The following is a 20,594-nucleotide window of genomic DNA, read 5'->3' on the forward strand; positions in this document are numbered from 1 at the left end:
CTGTCTCGCTGCGCTGCAATCAAATTCGTTCAAATGGCATTGCATCACCTGCGCCACCACTTCGGCCTTGTTTCACCTGGTCAAAAAGTCAGGTATGTTTAGTGCGACAGAAAATGACTGTGTCAATGGTAAATGGGCAGCATAGCGTTTTTTTTTTTAACCTGTGCTTCTCAAAGTGCTTCATACTGTTACCTCATCTACCTCCTGATGACACGACATCAGGAGCAACTGAGGGTTCAGAGTCTTGCTCAAGGACACTTCGACATGATCACAATGGCCGAGGAGTAAACCCCCAACGCCTGGGTTAGGAGAGAACCACTTGTCACTCAAACCAGGTGAATGAGTAATGAAGAAGTGACTCGCTTGCTTCCGTGTCACGTGACTGCAAATTGCAGTTCTTTCAATGTGCCACTAAAGGGCGTTTATGAGCCACTGTGGAATGTGCAAAACACACTCGCATGTCCACAGCACTGAAATAATCATGAACTTTGGAGCTGGGTCAATTTCAGCACCAGCTGCTGTCCAGTAAAGGGCAAACATACACATTGCACCCATATGGTTCTTTTTTTTTTTTTGTTGTTTTTATTTTGTTGTTGTCGAATTAAAATATAGTTGAAAGACAACACAGCGCAAACCGTTTTCATCACGAGATAAACATTCATCTTCAAACTCTTGCGCGATATGGATGTGGAGCGAGGGCCCCCAAACGACACGCTCCTGGTCCTTCACCACGTAGGGAAGTCCAAAAACTTAGCAGAGAGTTGCAAAATATTGGAACTATCCCAGTTTGATACAGTGTAACAAGGTTTGCAAAGATTTTAGGTGGAGAGAACCCTAACTCTGAAGAAAAAATTCCAAGGTCCCACTTTTAATCCTGACACAGAGGCTACCCCAAAATGCCGCTAGAGTTAAGGGTTGAAAGTTACTCTTTTTTTCCCCTAATGTCGTCTACTTGAAACTAGGCATGGACCAATATAGTTTGTGATGGTATGGTGACCCCTTAACTTTCGTGCTGAATTGCAGGATTCGCGATTCTGGCTCGGGCCTTCCTGTGTGGAGTTTGCATGTTCTCCCGTGCCTCCGCAGGTTTTCTCCGGGTACTCCGGTTTCCTCCCACATTCCAAAAATATATGGTAACATAATGGAACACTCTAAAATCTAAATTGTCCCTCGGTGTGAGTGTGAGCGTGAATGGCTGGCAACCAATTCAGGGTGCCCCCCCACCCCACCACCACTGCCCGAAGATAGCTGGGATATGCTCCGGCACGACCGTGACCTTCGTGAGGATAAGTAGATAAGAATATGGATGGATGGATGAATGAATTGACATACGGTATCTCGTTTGATAACAGGAAACACCGATTGAAACTACGGAAGCGTATTACATTCTCTTGGAAAAAAAATTCCCAGTATTTTATTAGGAGGTGGCTTTGTTTTTTGGACTACAGTATTTGGTGATGTTGTTTGTGTTTCATTGATTTTGTGTGTTTTGAAATATTTATTACCATTCTTCAGATTATTTTTTCCGTTTTTTGGTAATATATTTTTCGGTCTTTTGATTCTTTTTTATGACAGGGAAAAATACACAGTACAGAGAAAAATACCTCTTATAACCAGAGAGAAAACGCCTTCCCCCCCAAAAAGAACAAAACCCCAAAATACATTACTCAGAAAAAAATGATACTTTTTTTCAAGTGAATGCGTTATGCTTTTTGGGTATTGCAAATTAATGTCTCATTTGACGACGTCAATCAAAACCAGCTGGTGTTCCTAATGTTTTGGCCGATGAGTGGAAATTTGCCGCGGCCTTGTTTTTTTTTCATTCTCCCGCCCCCTTCAACATAACTGATGGCCGTTATGACCAATGGCAGTGCTGGTCGCCTTTAATCCCCGCCTTCTCCGGCCTGTTGGAGGCGAGCTGACTAATCAGCGCTCGCCTGCGCGCGTTCAGCCATTTTGTAAGAAAATCAAGCAAGTCTGCCGCCCTACCTTCGCCTCAGACCTGCAGTTTTTTTCTTGTGCAATGGACGGGTGAGTTGTAAACGCAACCGCTTCCCCGACGCCGTTTTCCACGCGTAAATCCTCCGCGCGCTCACACCTACGGGCGCCTCGCGGCGTCCTCGTCGTCGCTTTTTTTGTGTTCCGCTGGCGAAAGTTGTTACTTAAATTTACTTTTCCCCCCCCTTTTTCTTCATCCCCTCCGCCTCCCCCTCCTCCGCGGTCGCTCACCCAAACATGCAACAGTTAGCTGCTAACCTAGCCGTTAACCTCCGCTAGCCGTCGTCAAGTTATGGAAAAAAATGGTTCATTTATTTTCCCGTGAAGACTTCGCAATCGTGTTAGCGGATATAGCAGGAGGGCGGTAGTTCATAGTGTGGTTGCTTAAACTATGCTGGTCTTTCTTTTCTGTCTATTTTTTTTAACGAGCGAGTTAAGTTGGGGCAGGTCGAGCTAAAGCAACGTGTCTCATTTCCGCATTCATGTTTTGTGCGGGGAGTCAGGGCCATGTTGGAAGCAACCGATGTCTTCGCCTCCCAACATTTCGCCTTGATTCAATCCCAGGGACTTTTTCAACCGCCGGGGGGGAGCCATATCAAACCACAGTAAGGCGACTTTATGGCGTGGCGTTTGTTCGTCGGGGGGGGGGGGGGGTGCTTCAAAGTCGCCCGCAGCATCTTATTTTTTTCTACCCCCCCCCCCCCCCCACACCTTCCTCGTCGATCACCTGAATTCGACAGTTGGAATGGTGTTCGTGTCTTGTTTGTTCGTGTTCAGTGTACCCGGAGTGTGCTCACTTGACTCTTGTCCGTTTTCACGAGATGTTCTCTGCGTACTCGAGAGCTAAAAGTTTGCGTTTGTCTTATTTTCCTGCAACCTCACAGCCGCCTTGACGCTGACTTGTACCCTCTGGGATCCGGCTACGTCCCTGAAATTGAGTAAGGAGATTTCTTTCTTGCGTCCCCTGTTCAAGAATTTGGTATTACTTTACATTTGCAGGTCAATTTCCTGCTGACAGCCCCCTTGTTTTGTCTTTTCCACAGCAGTGTCCATGACATATCAGTTGGCACAAAGGTAAGCATTGTTTGTCTTTTTGTTGTCTTTTACTCATTTTCTTTCATTGTAACTGCTTTTATCCATGGGAAGGGAGATTGTGTGTGTGTGGGGGGGTTGCTTTATTACCCGCGTTATGAAGTCTGTTTCTTGTGTAATTGTTGAAGGTGCATTATAATCAAAAAGGATTGGTTGACCTAAATGCATGCCCAAAAGTTCCACAGATGTTACTCTGGCCTCCGAGACTCAAGTCAGTTGTTTACGTGTACTTTGTGAACAGTCGAAAGCGTGAAGAAGCGTTGCAGACACTGGGAAAGAGTTGGCTTGTCCATTTGCTTGAGCTTCTCCCCTGTAATTATGAAAGCGCTGTCTAAAGCCGTTTTGTTGCGGTTGCGACGGCAATCATCTCTCATGACGTCCGATCTGGTATGCGGCGGTTGGCCGTCAACAGTGCAGCTATTTGAAAATGAATCTTCCTGTTTATTCGTAGTGTTCTCTGGGAGCATTTTCAACTCCCCTTGGACTTGAGAGTATTGTCTCGGCCCTAACTTTAAAAAAAACAAAACGGCTTGAATCTTTAAAAAGTCTTGTTTAATCTCTTGGCAGCGATCGTCGGTTTTAGGGCAGATGTTCAAAGACTTTGCCGCAAACATCAAAGGACCACAGTTATTGGTCAGTCTGGGCCGATGCGACTTTGCTCCGCATTATCTCTCTGTTCCGTAAAAGCACCTGGGGAACGGGATAGTGTGGGTGGCATGACTAGAAGCAATGTCGAGCCATTGTTTGGCAGGCCAAAGGTCTGCGTGTCTGTTTGAACAAGTCATCAGGTACATGCCTTCGACAGGGGACAAACCACACCCTCTCTCCTTCCAGCCCAGCCTGTTTTTCAACATAGTCTCCCTAATGGCCGGATACTCCACTTGTGATAAATAAGTGTTTGCGACGCTCACTGACGGTGCCCCGCTTTGCTGGAATCTTGTAATTATTCGTCTGGGGAAGAGCGTCTGGAATTCCACGGTCACATTCCAAAGCCCTCCTCCCCCAAAGTCCCCCTGGTGAGACTCCCTGCCCCCTCCCATTCACCGCAATGGCAGATGATGGGAAAAAAAACATGCGCATACCTGCACCTCACCGTCGTTTTACTACCTTTCTCCCAAGTCCAAAATGGGTTTTGTTTTTAGCGCTAAACCAAAAAAAGACAAGTGCGTACTTTAAGAAACGGTCAAACAGCCTACCGTTCAAATGATCCATTTTGAGTGGAAGCCGCACAACATGTTGAGGAAGTGAGCCAGTCGTGCGTCACCATTATCTGAAGGTCTCCTATTTAGCCGTCGGTGCCGCGCGCGAGAGAGAGAGAACGACGGGCTCATCTAGTGCAATTATGTTAGTCTTGAACGCCCCCCCCCCCCCCACCCCCAAAAGAAGCAATGGTTTTGCTTTTACATATATTGTAGCTTCTCAGCTCTGTGGTTATAATTAGAATGAGGAACAAGAGGGAAATACCATGAAGCATGTAATCATGAAGTCCTCATCGGGGAGTTAACTAGAAGCCAGGAAGCAGGCCTGGTCTTGCTGCTGCTCTTCCTGTTTTTTTTTCCCCTCCCCCCCCCTTGTTTCTGTTGAGTGATGGCGTGACGTCATCTGCCCACAACGAGTCAAGCCGGAGCCTTGTCCTTGATTTCTCATGGCCAGACTACATTTTGTTGGTGCTATCTAATGCCGCAGTCGTGTACAATAATACTGTTTTGAATGGTAAAATCAAAATATGTGGAGCCCACTCCTCGGTTCTCGGGACCAGCGGTGTCCTCGCTCAGTTTGACCCTTGGCTTGAGTCATTTTACAAATTGTCAAAACGGGGGAGGAAATCCACCGAGTTGTTTTATTTCCATCAACCTAAGTTGTCAGGAACAGCAATAACGTTTCCGGGTCAAAATAACCCCAAGATTATGTTTTATCCAAAAGGTGTCGGAAATGAAAAGCAAAATCAATAAAAAAATAGTTGCCTTCATTATTACCTGAAAGTAATGCATTACCGCTATCATACCATTTGTCATTTTGCATTTTTAAAAAATGACTTTTTGAGAGGATAAGACAGGATGGGTGCCTGGTGATTACATTTAGGCCAAGTGGAACTTTAAAATGGAAAAACTATTTTGTTACTACTTTTAAAAGGGGTCACTTTGACACTCTGCGGAACAAGAGGGTTAACTCAACTCATGCGAAAGGAGCCAGCACAATGTTTGTGCCTTGTAGATGTGATCACACAGGCTAAATACTGAAGAAGAAAAAATCTCCAGCAAGTAGAACACGTGGATTAAAATGTTCATTAAACTACTTGGCCTGTTTCAATTAAACTTTGTCAAGTGGTGAGACATGGGCCAAAGGAGTAAGGTGAGATGTGCGTGGGTTTTTTTTGGGGGGGGGGGGCAGGTAGGTGTCCAATTTGATGCCTGGCCACCCGTCGGCGGAGGTATTGAGTGTCCGGGAACCTCCCACCTTGTGCAACGCAAAGGCTCGTTCGCTCGGGTTCACCAGCCATGAAAACAATGCTCGCGAACCCGTGCGACTGGTTCCGTTTTAGAACAACTGCGAGGCCCTCTTGAAATCCAGCGAGTCCTAAGGGGTTCCATATGTTTACGCTCTGCCACGTAACAATGCCCCCAGTCTCATCCGGAACAGGACCTTCATTCATTGTGGGCCCCCGTTGTGGAGCTTAGTCCACTGAGCCACTTCTTGTGACTGCCGTACTTCATTATCGCCAGGCCATGTGAACAACATTGAGTGTTGGGGATGGAGGAGGGCGGGGGCAGAGTTCGGAGGCTATCACCGTCTTTCCAGTTGAGATGGCGTCGCCTTGTGTTTCCCTTCGAATACCCGGTTGAGAGTGCCGAGTGGCAGGAAGTGTTTTGAAAACGTCGACTCTGGTCACAAGAGTGGTCGTCTACGCGTAACGATAGAGGCCCGTTCCGAAGTTGCTAATCACTTCACAAACACGTTATTTGTGTGAGGAACACACCTAGGTCATTAGTATGAAACGAAAACAAAAGTCCTGGCTAATGCGCCTGCACAAACTAGTTTACTGGGTGCAATTTTTAACTCAAAATGTCAGACGTCGGGATCATCGTAAAAAGAACGACGCCAATACTTACCGTACCAGTTTTGTTGCTTCCTTCCTGAAGGCAATACACGAGTGTATGAATGAACTGTGTTGCAACTAGGGTTGGGTTTAATAGGCTAATGCGGCTAAGTGGCTCACAAAAATTTTTGCCTCGAAACCATAACAACGCTCATCCTTGCGCCCGCCGCCCGGAACCATCTTTATCACACGGACGTTTGGAGTATGTACGCACTCATTCAGGGGCATGGCTGCCGCTACGGATTACAGAGAAAAAAAGATGCTCACGGTTTAAGCTTGCTTTAAACTCCCAAAAAAAGGATCAAAGTCATGTTTTATGTCATGACTGCAAATTGAAGCTGGGATAGAGAGAAAATGTCCGCACAGAAATTTGAGCCACCCGCCTTTACGCGACTACGAGGTGGCTAGTAATTAATATTTCTAAGAACTCATTAGCTAATTTAGTGTATCCTCGCGTTATAACAGCGATTGCAAAAGTATTTGATGAAATCACGGGTTCTGATTCTAAACAGATTTGTTGGTGACATCCCTTGTGACAAACGAGAGCCATAGCCTTGCGTGTGCTTATTGGGGGGGTGGGCATTCGCGCTTTGTCATTGAAGCATCTTGACAAAGCGCTCGAAGTGGAGCAATGCTCAAATGTGGTTTGTAAATCTCTTCTGGATCTGCTGTGATTCTTCTGGGCCTTCTGCCGATTGTCAGGTCAAATGCGTATTTCCACTCGCGCTCTTCTGGGGCTGTAGTAAGTCAAACATTGAACTTAAGCCTCACGTGTTCATATTGGAAAAGAAAGCGACCAAATGTTTTCAGTGCCACCCCCTCCCCTCTTTTTATTTTTTTAAAAATGGATCTTCGCGAGTCTTGGGCAAATTGCCCGAATTTGCTGTCATTTGTCAATGACTTGCGCCTCTTTGAAAACGACTCCTTCATGCACAGTGCGCGTGCACCTGGAAAATCATCTTTAGTGGTGACAAGAAACAAAAAAAAGAGAACTTTAGATGAACAGGACAATCGGGCCCATCATGTCAAAGGACAAAGCCAAGTCGTCTCATTGTTGGTGGCCAGTAGAGGTTTTGTTTCCTCCTAAAGGGTGTTTTCAAGACTCGGGTTACAGTACGTCCTACCTTAGCACACAATGGTTGGGTAACACGAGAGCCGCGCTCGCCACCTGCACTCCTGCGTGCTTGTCGTTCCCCACATTAAAGCAAGCCTTTTTTTCCCCTTTCTTTTCCTACAGAGGGGATCTGACGAACTCTTTTCTTCCTGCATATCCAACGGGCCCTATATCATGAACTCAGGTAGGGGGGTCGCCATGGAACGTTTGTGTGTGTGTGTGTGTGTGGTGGGGGGGGTCAGCTCTCATTTAAGTGCTTGCCTTGTCTGTGTTGTATGTGTTGCCACGGCGACCGATCCATTATTCAGGAAGGCCTAGAGACGCCTTTTCACTCCCCTGATTGTATCTGTCTCTGGTCCCCCCTACCCCGCCCCCTTTGCAGCCAATGGCAACGACAGCAAAAAATTCAAGGGTGACGTCCGCAGTCCCGGTGTTCCGTCACGCGTCGTTCACCTGCGCAAGCTGCCCAGCGATATAAACGAGGCCGAGGTCATCGGGCTCGGTTTGCCCTTTGGGAAAGTCACCAATCTGCTGATGCTGAAAGGGAAAAACCAGGTAGGGCCTTAAAATGTGCGCCGTGTCGTTAAGTTGGCAATGAACATGTTTGTCATGCGTGTTGTTTAATTTTTCCTGTTTGAAAAACAGCTTCTTTTTTTTTTTTAATGCACTTGTGCTTCTCCATTTCACCCCATAGGCGTTCCTGGAGCTGAACAGCGAAGAGTGTGCTCAGACCATGGTGAGCTACTACTTGTCCGTGACGCCCGTCATCAGAAACCACCCCATTTACATGCAGTACTCCACCCACAAAGAGCTGAAGACGGACAACTCCCCCAACCAAGTGGTGAGGCGCACACACGAATGCTTAATGCATTTGCTTTCAATTCGCTAAGCACACCTCAAATGGCTCGCGTGCTCAGTAGCGCATCTGGTTTGCCTCCCCCCTTCAGCGCGCCCAGGCTGCTCTGCAGGCCGTCAACGCTCTGCACGGCGGCGGCGGGATCGCCGGCATGGCCATCGCGGCGGACGCCAGCGGCCTGGTGGGCGCCGCCGCTCAAAGTCCCGTTCTGCGAGTCATCGTAGAGAACCTCTTCTATCCGGTCACCCTGGACGTGCTGCACCAGGTGCGCGGAGCCAGGGGCGTCGCTTGCCCACCTGACACCCCCCCACAGGCATTTGAATAAAAAGGCAGGCCTGCTTTTAACATGCGCGCTTTTCTCCTCTCCCTCAGATATTTTCCAAATTCGGCACAGTGCTGAAGATCATCACATTTACAAAGAACAACCAGTTCCAGGCGCTCATCCAGTATGCCGACGCCATGATGGCCCACAATGCCAAAGTAAGATTTGGTCCAACCAAGGTGGCAGGGGTGGCTCACTTTATAGCCTTTAGATTCGTGAGCGCTGTGCAATGATGGGAGATTATCCATGATTGTTACACTTAATTGGTTTGGAAATGTAAGGGTTTTTTAAATATGGATTTAGCAGCAAATGTATCTGTTGATCAATGCAAGAATGTGACAGGCGAAACAAATGCTTCTCCACTAGATGGCAGAGGACACACACAATGTGGAGCAAAGAGTTAGCATTCATACAATGGTGTTATTGCGTGCATGGCAAGTAAATTGAAGATGAATTCAGACGGTTTTTATTTCAGTGTAAAATATTTGCTTTGGCTCAATAGAATTTCGTCAACACTCTTTATTAGATAATGTCCCGTATTTGCGCATCAACGAATGTTGGGTTCCCCCCAAAACTCAGTCGCGCCTCATGAAATGTAAGAGGGTACATCCATCCATTTTCTAATCCGCTTATCCTCATTAGGGTCGGGGTTGTGCTGGCTTCCTATTCCAGCTGTCTTCGGGCAGTCGCTGGGGGACACCCTGTATAGGTTGCACGACAATCGCAGGGCACACATTGACGAAAAACCATTCACACTTACACTTAGGGACAATTTAGAGCGTTCCATTAAGCTACGGTGGATGTTTTTGGAATGTGGGAGGAAACCGGAGTACCCGGGGGAAAAAAAACCCACGCAGGCATGGGAAGAGTCTCCAAACTCTGGAGGGCAGCGCTGGAATCAAACTCTGCACTGAGGCCAATGTGCCTGCCACCTAAGGGGCAAAAAAAAAGTGGCAGTTTTGCTGACCCACAAGAAATTCCGAGGGTGTGTCAATCATAACACGGCACACCACTTAAATCATCCTGACTTTTTTTTTTTTGTCCTTTTTTTTTTTTTATTCGCAGTGTCTAGACGGGCAGAACATCTACAACGCCTGCTGCACGCTAAGAATCAGCTTCTCCAAGCTCACCAACCTGAATGTCAAATACAACAACGACAAGAGCAGGGACTACACCCGCCTAGATCTCCCCACCGCTGACAGTCAGGCCGCCCTGGACCACCAGACCATGGCAGCTGCTGCCTTTGGTAAGGAGACGACGATTCGTTTAATTCTTTTGAATACGTTTCTAAATACAGGATGATGTGTCAGAAGTTTCTGTGGTACAAAACGTGAAGCCCAGGAGGAGTGATTTCTAACCTTTGAGAAGTAAAACAATGTGGTTACCCAAGTGTGCACACCCTCTAATGAGGCTGTTTTCATAAGAGTCACATTCAAAGGAATGTTAAATCGAAGTGGGCACACGCCTGCCGGCATTTGAAGGAACTCTGAACACCAAATAAAGTTGACGTCTGTTGTAGGCTTCACTTCTCCAACATTCCTGGAAAATCCTAATGTCTCATCACTGGTGAGATATTTTTAGAACAGTGCAGGCCACTCATGTGCGCTTTGGAGTGGGGGGAGTGGCTACCCGGTGCTAGGAACTGTATAGGTGTGTTGAAAGTCATTAACAGACTGCCTCCACCCCACAGCTGCGCCAGGTATAATATCCGCCTCTCCGTATGGAGGTGCACATGCATTCCCGCCTGCCTTCGCCATCCAGCAAGCAGGTCAGTGCAGTCTCTTTACTCCAGCATCTTCTCTGGATTGGCAGTTTAGCGGTGTATGATAGTACCTTGTTTTTTTTGTTGTTGTTTGTTTGTTTTTGTACCCGTTTGCTCCTCTTTTAGGTCTTGCAATGCCCGGCATCCCCAGCGCCTTGGCGTCTCTGGGCGTCGGGCACGGCAGCATGGCCGCAGCAGCGGCCGCCGCTAGTCGCCTCAGCCTGGCCGGGCTCGCTGCCGCCAGCGGACACAACGTCCTGTTGGTCAGCAATCTGAACCCGGAGGTCAGTACACACTTGGCAAGGCTTTCTGAGCAGGCCGCAGCATGTTTGTGTGGCAGGCTGCTCAATGTCGCCCCTTGCAGGTGATCAGACGAGCTGGAGAGCAGCCTAAACTTTCAAGAGATGATTAAAAATAAAATAAAAAAGGCCATTTTGGTTAAAAGCACTTCTCTTTTCGGACCTCTTGTTTGTTTGACCAAACCTGCTGCATCTCTGACCTGCCACTTTGCTCACTGTCAAAAGTTTATTCAAGTACACTAACTTCTTGTTTTTGTTTAAAGAAAAAAAATCCAAAACATTCCATATCTTCATTTTTTGTTCATAAGTTGAAATCATTCTTGAGTTGTTTGGAGAGACAATATTACTTTTTTACTGCTTACAAATGCGTCTTTAGGGCTGCCCCCTTTTTTTTTTGTTTAGCATCTGCTGAATTACTCGCATATCACTTGTTTCATCATTGTTTTAGGAAAAGATAAAAAGATGATGGCAAATTTAAAACCTTTTCAACAGCTAAGTGTACCCCATGCTAAGTCGTCTTAAGTCTAGCGTGTGATTTAAAAGTACATATTGTCTCTGCCTTTTTCTGTATTTCATTGTTAATCTTTTTTTCTCTTCTTTTTCTCCTAGTGTTCCCCATAGTGACAGTGCATTTTAATTTAGCCAGTTCTACTGTCTGAAGCACTACATTTCTTTGTGTATACTGACCTTGTTTTTTATTTTTTACTTCCTTTCTCTCTCCCACTCTCTCTCCCCCTCCTTTTTTTTGTTTTAACCCCCTGCCCCCCCCTTCCCTGTCCAATCCCGCCCCACTTATACTCTTGCCAACTCACTGCACGGCCAATGATCAATTACGCCCTCTCCTCCTGTTTTATTATTTTTTTGCTCCCCCTCTGCCACCCCCCCCAAAAATGGCCATTCAAATTGGATACCGCTGTCACATAATCACTTCATTGCCACCCCAATCGCCCCCACCCAACTGATTTTTGCCCCGAATATCCACATTCACACTGCCTCCTCCTCATCACCACCTCATCATCAACTCCCTCCTCCTCCTTGTTCTCCTCCTTGACCTCTCTCCATTCTCTCCTTCCACCATGGTACTGTGGCCTTCCCGTGGACCTTGCTGCCTGTGGCCTGCGGACATGTCCCGACTCCACTCCACTCCACTGTCCTCCACTCCTCGCCTCTTTTCCCCTGTACCCTGACACCCCCCCCCCCCCTACCCCGGCCCCGCCCTCTCCCACCCTTTTTGGCCCCGCTGCTCCCCCTGCTGTCTCTAAAGAGCGTTACGCCACACTGCCTCTTTATTCTTTTCGGTACGTTATCATCCTTTCATCTCCTTTTTTATTACTACTGTTACCTGGCAAGGTGGGCATGTCTTGGTCTCATGTTATTTTGGCTTTAAGTTTGATTTGATTTTCTTAAGACGCCGATGGCTTGTCGTCAGCCAAGCCAAGGGAGGGTTGGGGGTTATTTGTCTTTGTGTGTGAGTGAGTGCGAGAGATCTGGTTTTGGATGACATGGGGTTTTTTTGAGAGACATGGAGGCTCGGTGTGCTCAGACCTGCAGCATTTAATTTTTGAACAGTTGCTGTGCTTAAACACTTTTTTTTTGTTTTCAAAAGAGCAGCACCCTCAGTGGAAATGTGTGTGGTGGCTTCTCTGAGGACAAGCTGCTGCTATAATTGGTTTCTGCAATTTTTTGGGGGGGGGGATTACAAGTGGCAATTAAAAAAAAAATCCGAAGCAGCAGAAAAAAAAATCAAATGCTGCAGCTCAAAAGTTGATGTGAGACCCCTGGGATGATGTCCTTTGTAGTTCCTTCAGTGTTGATTTATGCATGTGTAGTTTTACTCCTGCATGATTTTGGCTAGATTTCCAAGTTGTTTAAGAATCAACGTCATGCCAAAGCAATCAAACCCCTTAAACTTGTTACTTTTATTTCCTTTCACCCCCAACCCCTTTAAATCTGCCCCCCTCCTTACAGCCTAACTTTAAAAATTGTATTCTACAACTGTCCTGTCTTAACAAAAGGCTCCTTATTTAGGGTTAGACTGATTCGCCACCAGATCGAATTTAGTTCGGCCTCAAATCAGCACGCGTTCATTCATTCGCTAGAAGATTCCGTAGCATCGTTACTAAAATTGTGTTGGCTGCTGTGATTGGTTGTGTGTGACTCTTGACAACTACACCCAGTTCCACCGTTTGCCCGCCCTCCCGTCTGACGGTGTGCTCCTATTTTCTAGGTGTGTATGGCGACGTGATGAGAGTCAAGATCCTGTTCAATAAAAAGGAGAACGCTCTGATCCAGATGGCGGATGGCACACAGGCTCAACTAGGTAGCACCAGTTCTTTCTTTCTTATGAGTGCATATGTACAGATTTACTGTTAAATAGTTGTATGCCTTTCATTTGGGGGGTTGTGGTCGATTTTTGCCGTGCAAAATGGCCACATACATGTGCTCAACAGTGAAGCTTCCATGTAGAATCATAGGCAGCCAATCTAGTTCCAGTTGTCGTTTTTGGCAATCTCTAGTTTTCAAAACGCTAGCTGGTATTCGATGCAACGCTCGCGAAGGAAAATGAAAAAGGTTTGCGCTTTAATAGAGCAAGAGACGCTTCCGCTATCATTGCGCTGTGCCTTTGTGTCACAATTCAGGTTTTGAGTAAGTATGACGTTGGGGGGGTTCCTTTTTCTCCCCTGAAGTGGTTTGATTTCAATGGATCGTCATTTAAATGCGAGTCCTTGGCACAGGTACATAGCTGCCATTAAAAAAAAAATACAGGAAGAATTTGCAATATTGCACTCTAGACTGTGGGGAATTTTTTTTTAAACTCTGTTGGTCTGAGGCAATCAAATCGAACAGTAGCCTCCGAGTCCTTGTTTCATGCGGATATTAACATAAGTTTAAAATTCAAAATCCAGTATTGCATTATGGCCAAGCGAATAGAACTGTGAATGAGATTAACATTCGCACAAAGCCAACCATCAGTGTGCTTGCTCTGCTCTAGGTTAGCGAACACGAATTTGAAACTGACCTTCAGAGTTATTTCATTTGACTTTCATGATACGGCTCCATGTCGTTGAGCGAAACGTGCAGGATGCCTAACGCAGTCCGTTTTGCCTCGAAACGGAATCGAAACAAAATGACTCAAGCTGGCCATTGAGCCATGCAAGGCCATACTTTTTGGTTTTAGACTTGCATTTCTGCAGCCTACCAAGAGGAAAGACGAGGTGAACCAATGTCGTTTAATCTGGATTTTGTCGTAGCCATTAGCCACCTGAACGGCCAGCGGCTGCACGGCAGGGCCATTCGCGTGACGGTGTCCAAGCACACCACAGTGCAGTTGCCGCGAGAAGGCCAGGAGGACCAGGGCCTGACCAAAGACTTCAGCAACTCGCCGCTGCATCGCTTCAAGAAGCCCGGTTCCAAGAACTACTCAAACATCTTTCCCCCCTCAGCCACGCTCCATTTGTCCAACATACCGTGAGTTGTTCTTTGTCATGGTAGCTTTATGGTTTGAATCACGCGGACCGAGCCCTTAGACATGGATGCTGGACTAAAATGTTTATATTATCTCAATAGTTGAAACCTTAACTATACCATAAACTATGATGGCAAGAATTTACATTGAACCCCAGTAAAAATCTCAAAATGAATTCGTACCTATACATGCTACAAGATGGCGGCGAAACATTTTTGTTGAAATGTAAGTCCACTACTTTTTTTTTCCTTGACAGCAAGATGGCGCCAAAGGAAATTACTCCTTTGACGTTTATATGAAAACTGGATGGTTACCAAAAAAAATGTTGGGACTTCATTGTAATATTTCAAATTCATCTTAGATTGCCTTAAAAATAAGGGCTTGCAGATGATTTGATAAATTTGAAAAATTGACTGTAGTTTGCAATGTGCACATGCGTCCTTTCTACTAACAACCCAGAATTAGGTCCCGACACGCACGGCTTGTTGCTTCGTTGAGATGTATGATGTATGAGTATTTCCTTGACACCAGTTCTTGTTAAGGCCATTTTAGACAAGAACGCCAAAAACAAAACGTAAAAATGTGGGGTTTTCAGCACGAGGCACGAGTTTGACAGAAACCCGCAAATAGGTGAAATAATGGCTTGCCAACCGTGAAAATATGGCGGAATTTTGCTGTTCGAGAAGAAATGGAAGCTCACAACTTTGCCCCCGACCTTCAGGCCCGCCGTGGTGGAGGAAGACCTCAAGAGGCTTTTTGCCAGCTCAGGAGCCACGGTCAAAGCCTTCAAGTTCTTTCAGTAAGGCACCCCACACCTGCTCCCCTTGTTTAATTTTTCTTCCTCTTTTGAGGCCCAGGTATCAAGCCCCCTTTCTTCTTTTGAACAGGAACGACCGCAAGATGGCCCTGATCCAGATGGGCTCGGTGGAGGAGGCCATCGAGTGCCTGATTGAGTTCCACAACCATGACCTGGGCGAGAACCATCACCTTAGAGTGTCCTTCTCAAAATCCACCATCTGAGTGCCTTCAGCTCCCCCACCGAAGCGCATTTCACCATCTTGATTGCGCACCGTTCTCCCGGTCGCACTCGGTGGAAATTACAGGTTTTGTAGCTGTTTCTCTGCAGAAAGTAACTCCCCTTCAGTGTCATCAGAGCAAAATCTGATTCTCCCCACCCCCTTTATTTTATGATCCCCCTTATATATATCAAATGGCACCATGTATGTTGATCAGAGCAATGGCTAGTTGGTTTACTTTTGTCTGGGGGGGAAAATGGTGCTCATGTCTCAAAAAGGAAGTTTTATGATTCAGGGAAAAGCTTCCAGCCTTATATGAAAATGTTTTAAGACTTTAATTTTAAAGAGCCCTGTTCAATATCTGATCGATACAATAATGAAAAAGCACAACCGATTTGGAAAGAAAAGCGGGCCGGACCAGATCTGGCATCTGCTCTTTTGGTACACAAACTAAAAGCGAGCAAAGGTCTGCATTGAGACCACGAGACAGACACATCGGAAGTTGAGGCAGCTGACGAAGTTAAAAAGACCAAATTACTTAAAATGGCCAGCGCCATCCGTACTCGACACACTTCAGCATTCCTGTTGCGACGACATATGCCCCCCCCCCCCCCCCCACTGCCCGTTTGGCCGGTCGGACATGATATAAGGCGAATTCCCAGATCACCAAACGCCTTCATGTCTCCCCCCCAATGCCATCTTCTTGTAAGGCTGTTTGCTCATTGGGATGTGCACCACTATCCATCGTACACTATCTGTCCGTCAAGCAAAGCTATCTTTATGGACTACACAGTCATGTGCCTTACTCGCCCCCCCACCCAACCTTTCCGAGCCGCCCGCCTTAAGTGTCACTCCGGCGTCAGGGGAAGTTGAGGCTCGTTCTATGAAGAAAGAAAAAAAAACACAAATGTTTACTAAAGATTTGTGTGCATGTATCCCAATATCTATGTAGAAACGATGAATGTAAGTCCAGATAGGCGATGCTAGGCCATGTAGCGCTCTTAATGGTATCGTGTCGCAGGCTCATTTAACCTTACCTTGCATTCGTTTGTATGTGGACACCTATACATTTATCTATTTCATTTTCTCAATTTTTTTTTTTTTTTATGTTTAGCATTTACGTCTTGAAATTGTTAGTGGAGCTGGCAGGGCTACCTTGAGGCCCACATACTTTCTGGTCCAGCTTGCCTTTTTTCTTCCTTATTACTGTAGATTAATTTCTTAGTTGTTCTTTGTTGTTGTATTTTTTTTTTTTTTTTTTGGGTGGTGGTAACCCCCCCCCCCCCCCCCCCCCGCCATCCTGCTCACCTGGCTGCTCACGTTCAGTTTGACCACCAAACTCAGGTAATGCTACCTGTTAGGGGACAGCTGCAAGGTGGTGTTTCCTTTGGCGTCTTGACTTATGCTACAGTCAAGTGCTATTGTGCACTTTTTTTTTTTCTTAACCCACCCCAAAAAAAGTCTTAAGCGCTGTCACATTCCCCGAGTGCCTCCAGCGCCGGTTCTTCACAAGCCTTTGACCATTGTATAGTCCCGATCCAGATGTGCGCACACACATTCACTTGAGCGTTTTTTTTTTTGTATGTGTGTGTGCCGTCTATTTTTGTACAAGATTATGCATGGTTTAACAAATGTAGCTACAGACAAACGGTTGTTGTTGTTCTTGCTCTTAAGGACCAAAGTACCTTCTCCCCGGTGAGGTTTTGTAGTGTTGTGATTTAAGGGGTTGTAGCCCATGCAGGTGAGTTTGCCCCCGTTCCATGCAAGTGAGTTCCGCCTACCCTTTATCTCGCAAAAGGCAGTTTTTTTCCTTTCCTATTCCACACAGTTAAGATTTTGCCTTCTATTCCACGCAAAAGGCGGGCCTCGGTTGCCTTTCCTCAGTTGCCTTTCCATGGATATGCCTTCGACGCACAACTTGAGTACAAACCGATACTGTACGTCTGGCCCACTTGCGTTCCCCTCCTCAATGTTGCAAAGCGCCCAACAAGATGTCTTGCAAATGGTTTAGATCACTATTTTTTTTTTTTTTTTTTTTTTGCGATTCAAGCTTTTGTTTCTTTTTATACAGGGGGTGTGCGGGTTATTGTATGACGCAGGGCTGACGGTTGTATATATTCATGTTTTTGTACCACACAATCATTTGGATTATATTGATGTTGCGTTTCAAAACATGTATATTTTGATATGACAATACCAGACCGATAAAAGAAAAAGCTCCCTTCCTCGTTCGGGGGCTTTAAAAACAATGTAACGCAAAGACATTAAAGCTGGTATAAACACATGTCTCTGGATCTACCCCCTCCCTCTCCCCCGCCACCATCTTGTTCTCTTTACTTTTGCTGCCTTCAATAAATCTTTAGTTGGTTTCTTTCATCTGGCCTCAGTTGGTTTCTCTTTCTTTTCTGTCCTGTGAAGCTGATGCCTAATTAACATCTTGTAACATTGTCCGCCATCACGTTTTACTCCCTTTTTTTGTTGAATCTTGCTGCATTTCCAGCTTTATTCATCTTTAAACATGGAACATCTTTGCCTGTCAAACTGACTAAAAGGGCGCAGGGAACTGCATTCCTCTTAAGATGCAGTGGCTGAGCAGGGCATTCTCGGTTACCGCCTCCATACACAAATTGTAATCGCTCTATGAAAATGCTTTTTAGATTTCTCTGAAGCGTTTTACATTTATTTTCAACATTCTGTTCATGGTTGCACTGCTACCAGTATGTGGACGGTAATTTGTTTTCCTAGGCCCTGTAAAATTTCAGCTTTGCTGCCGTATCAGTTTAATCTGCCCAGGGCCTTTTATGGTCAGTAGTGATGGCTGATATAACTGGGTGAGGTACGTGTTTTAATTATACCATGACCAAAATGTTTTTGAAACGGTAGTACAGTAATTTAATAGAACGTAAATCTGATTTAACGCCTCAAAGGTGCTCGTCCTTCTCGTATGCCCACCTTGGCCACCGGGAGGCAGTATAATATAGTCTTACAGCACGTCACTCGGTGACTCAGGAAAGTGCAACATGTTGGGTGTTTTTGTAGAGGAGAAAAAAAATATCCTTAATCTTGTTAAAGTCAGTACATTCATTTCCCACCGTTGAGTTCAGATATCAGGCACCTGAAAGGGCAACCCTGCCTCGTATACGGTCATAGTTCGGCCCTCAAAGGTATTATCCACGTTAGCATTAAGCTAGCTGCCGTATTTTAAGTAAAAGGTGATTGGTAGTTTTAAATGTGTAATTCATTATTTTCCCCTGGTTCTTCCACCGAAGCCTCTTTTTTTTCATCTGTCAAAATTCTGCTTTTTGTGAAGTGAGTTGTTTGTTGCCACCAAACGGCACTCTTAAATGTGTGTCCACAAATTACGCAATCGCCGTATTTAATCATATTTTGGACGTGGAGACGAAATGAGTGTGTTCATTCATAACTGAAGGCCAATGTAAGAAATCCTTTGCCCACCACTGATCTTTCACTGTCCTGATTTTGCTCATACTGGCAGTCTGGAGAATCTGCATTCCCTTTTTAGTCCGCCAGGGGAAAGTGTTGCTCCCTGGTGGCCCCACAGGGCTGACTTTACCTGCCAGCCCTCACAATGTCAAGAGTGTGACACTTAATCTCAAGTGGCTCCTCCTGGCTTTGAGGTATTAGGACCCTCTGCCTTCCTTTTTGTCCCGACTCCCTGACAGAGCAACGACGGGGATTAACCTCCGTTCTCTGCCGTCTGCAGAGACGAGGACAAACGTGAAATGGCGAATGCGATGCGACGAGCTGGGTGTGTTGTCCTTAAAATGAAGCACTTGGCTGCATACCTCGCATGAGAATGCAGCCTTTGAAGGTCACACCAAGTGTCCTGATTTAGGATGGCGATGCGTCCCCTACTTCTTGTCATTGGTCGCTTGCGGACAACGTGGGGGCAATTTAGAGCAGTGGTTCTCAATCTAGTGTCGCCTATTAAGCGAAACATTCTGCCATCAACTGTTATAATTTGAATTTGTGCATACCTACAGTGGATCAATGTGTGGGAACAAAAAAAATGGTTGCACAAGTGTGCACACCCTCTGATAACTGCGATCGCACTCTGTTTCGATTCACCAATCGCATTTGAACTCTTGAGTGTCAGCACAGCTGCCACCGTTTAAAGCGTCTGACCCCAAAGTTGGCTTTTCTTGGCGTTTTTGTCGTCACATCTTGGCGCATAAGCCAGATAAACAGAGATTTTAACATCAGAGGCATTTCACATCTCAAAAGTATTAGTAGGGGCAAGGAAGAGTTTCCAAAGCATGAAACACAACCTGGAGCTCGGTGAAGACAGTCATCAAGTGAAGAAAGTATGGCACAGGAGCAACCAGGCCCTGGATGTCTTCCCAATCTTGATGAAAGGCTAAAACTGGTCAGGGAGGCTGACGACAACCATCAAAGTAGGGGTGTGCAGACTTTGTAGATTTCCTGCATATATGGTGACCGGTGTGCCAATAAAACCGAAACTTCCCGTCCTCCTTTGACCCGTATTTACAGCAGCAGTCCTCTCCAAGCGAAGAGTGTCCGATTCACTACGGAATAAGTTGAAATGCAAAGAGATTGTGTAATTGGGCAGGAGCGGAATTTCAAAACCAGATCATCCAAGCATAGCTTTTTTTTTTTTTAAACATTGAATTCCAAAAAGTTCCAAGTGCGCAACTTGGTATCGTTTTATCTTCAACTGGCTCACGCTAGACTAGAGGACGGCCTTTTGCAAACGCTGAACTTTCAGAGATACCTCAAAGGGCGGAACAAGGGAGACGTTGTCATCACTGGGCATTCCCGATCCGGTTTAAAATCCAAAGCATGTGGGGGGGGGGGTGTCCACATCTGGCATCACTTATTGACATCAACGCGGCGCTCTCTAATCAAGCAAATACAACCGGCCACATGCCTGAGCTGGCCCTCCCTGCTCGGCCCCATTTCGGATAGCGTTTGGGCCATTTTTATTTTTTTTGCGTTTATATCTTGATGAATCCCAGGAAGAAGCTTTTTTGATGTCGGGCAAAGCGAGGGAAGTCTGAAGTGATACTTGGGTCGTACCTGGTTGCAGTTGAAAACATCCCCAATCCAATGATCCTTTTCCGTTCCAACCTGCAATTAGTGTGTGATACGAGTACGTTTGGATTTTGCACCAGTGGAAGAGACTACTTTGTATTCCTGCAGGGCCTTTTTTTTTTTTTTTAAAGGAGACAGTTGCTCTATGGGCCACAGTTAAACCAGTCATCCCTCCACATCTGAATCCCCTCAAATACCGTTTAGGCTGCACAGCTTATGTGATTTAGACTCAATGTCAGCGTGACAGCAGAGGAGCAAAAGCGTCTTTTTGCTTCATGGTGGCTTGCGTGGCAAAACTTAAAGGCAAGAACCGTGGGCCTTATACACCCTGGAGTTCTTGAATCTATACATCGCTGCCAGTCGGGAGTGCCGGCGAGGAATGTCTCTACGAGAGCTAATGGCAAGGTTTTACAGGCAAATTGTCCAATTTTGCTGCCGTGCTTTGCCCGTCCGTGCAAGTTTGCATCGCCCGTCTGTCGAGTATACGTGGTTCGAATTT

At 46.0% G+C, this 20,594-nt stretch overlaps 1 protein-coding gene across 2 annotated transcripts; it reads left to right on the plus strand.

Annotated features, from left to right (window-relative positions):
• Nucleotides 1-1,967: 1,967 nt before the first annotated feature.
• Nucleotides 1,968-17,398, plus strand: ptbp1a (polypyrimidine tract binding protein 1a). Of its 2 annotated transcripts, none has more exons than XM_086127257.1 (16): nucleotides 1,968-2,031; nucleotides 2,883-2,936; nucleotides 3,042-3,072; nucleotides 7,425-7,485; nucleotides 7,684-7,856; nucleotides 7,996-8,142; nucleotides 8,249-8,422; nucleotides 8,530-8,637; nucleotides 9,545-9,725; nucleotides 10,170-10,247; nucleotides 10,368-10,525; nucleotides 11,805-11,838; nucleotides 12,768-12,860; nucleotides 13,792-14,008; nucleotides 14,728-14,805; nucleotides 14,894-17,398. In XM_086127257.1, exons 1-16 carry the CDS (start codon nucleotides 2,024-2,026, stop codon nucleotides 15,024-15,026), a joined length of 1,728 nt encoding a protein of 575 aa, XP_085983383.1. In that variant the 5' UTR covers nucleotides 1,968-2,023; the 3' UTR covers nucleotides 15,027-17,398. The 2 variants fall into 2 exon arrangements, with proteins under 2 accessions (XP_085983383.1, XP_085983382.1); XM_086127256.1 differs by lacking the exon at nucleotides 1,968-2,031 and adding an exon at nucleotides 2,040-2,603.
• Nucleotides 17,399-20,594: the final 3,196 nt, after the last annotated feature.

Source organism: Hippocampus guttulatus, chromosome 13 (genome assembly GCF_054856545.1).
Source record: "Hippocampus guttulatus isolate MCC_2025c chromosome 13, RoL_Hgut_1.0, whole genome shotgun sequence".
NCBI classification, from domain to species: domain Eukaryota; kingdom Metazoa; phylum Chordata; class Actinopteri; order Syngnathiformes; family Syngnathidae; genus Hippocampus; species Hippocampus guttulatus.

What these genes read in the sequence shown, in the direction of transcription:
- ptbp1a (XM_086127256.1), top strand. Translation starts at nt 2,506, where the DNA reads ATGTTGGAAGCAACCGATGTCTTCGCCTCCCAACATTTCGCCTTGATT. An exon ending in TGCTGAAAGGGAAAAACCAG is followed by an intron (nt 7,857 to 7,995) that starts GTAGGGCCTTAA and finishes TTCACCCCATAG; the next exon opens with GCGTTCCTGGAGCTGAACAG. An exon ending in AAAGCCTTCAAGTTCTTTCA is followed by an intron (nt 14,806 to 14,893) that starts GTAAGGCACCCC and finishes TCTTTTGAACAG; the next exon opens with GAACGACCGCAAGATGGCCC.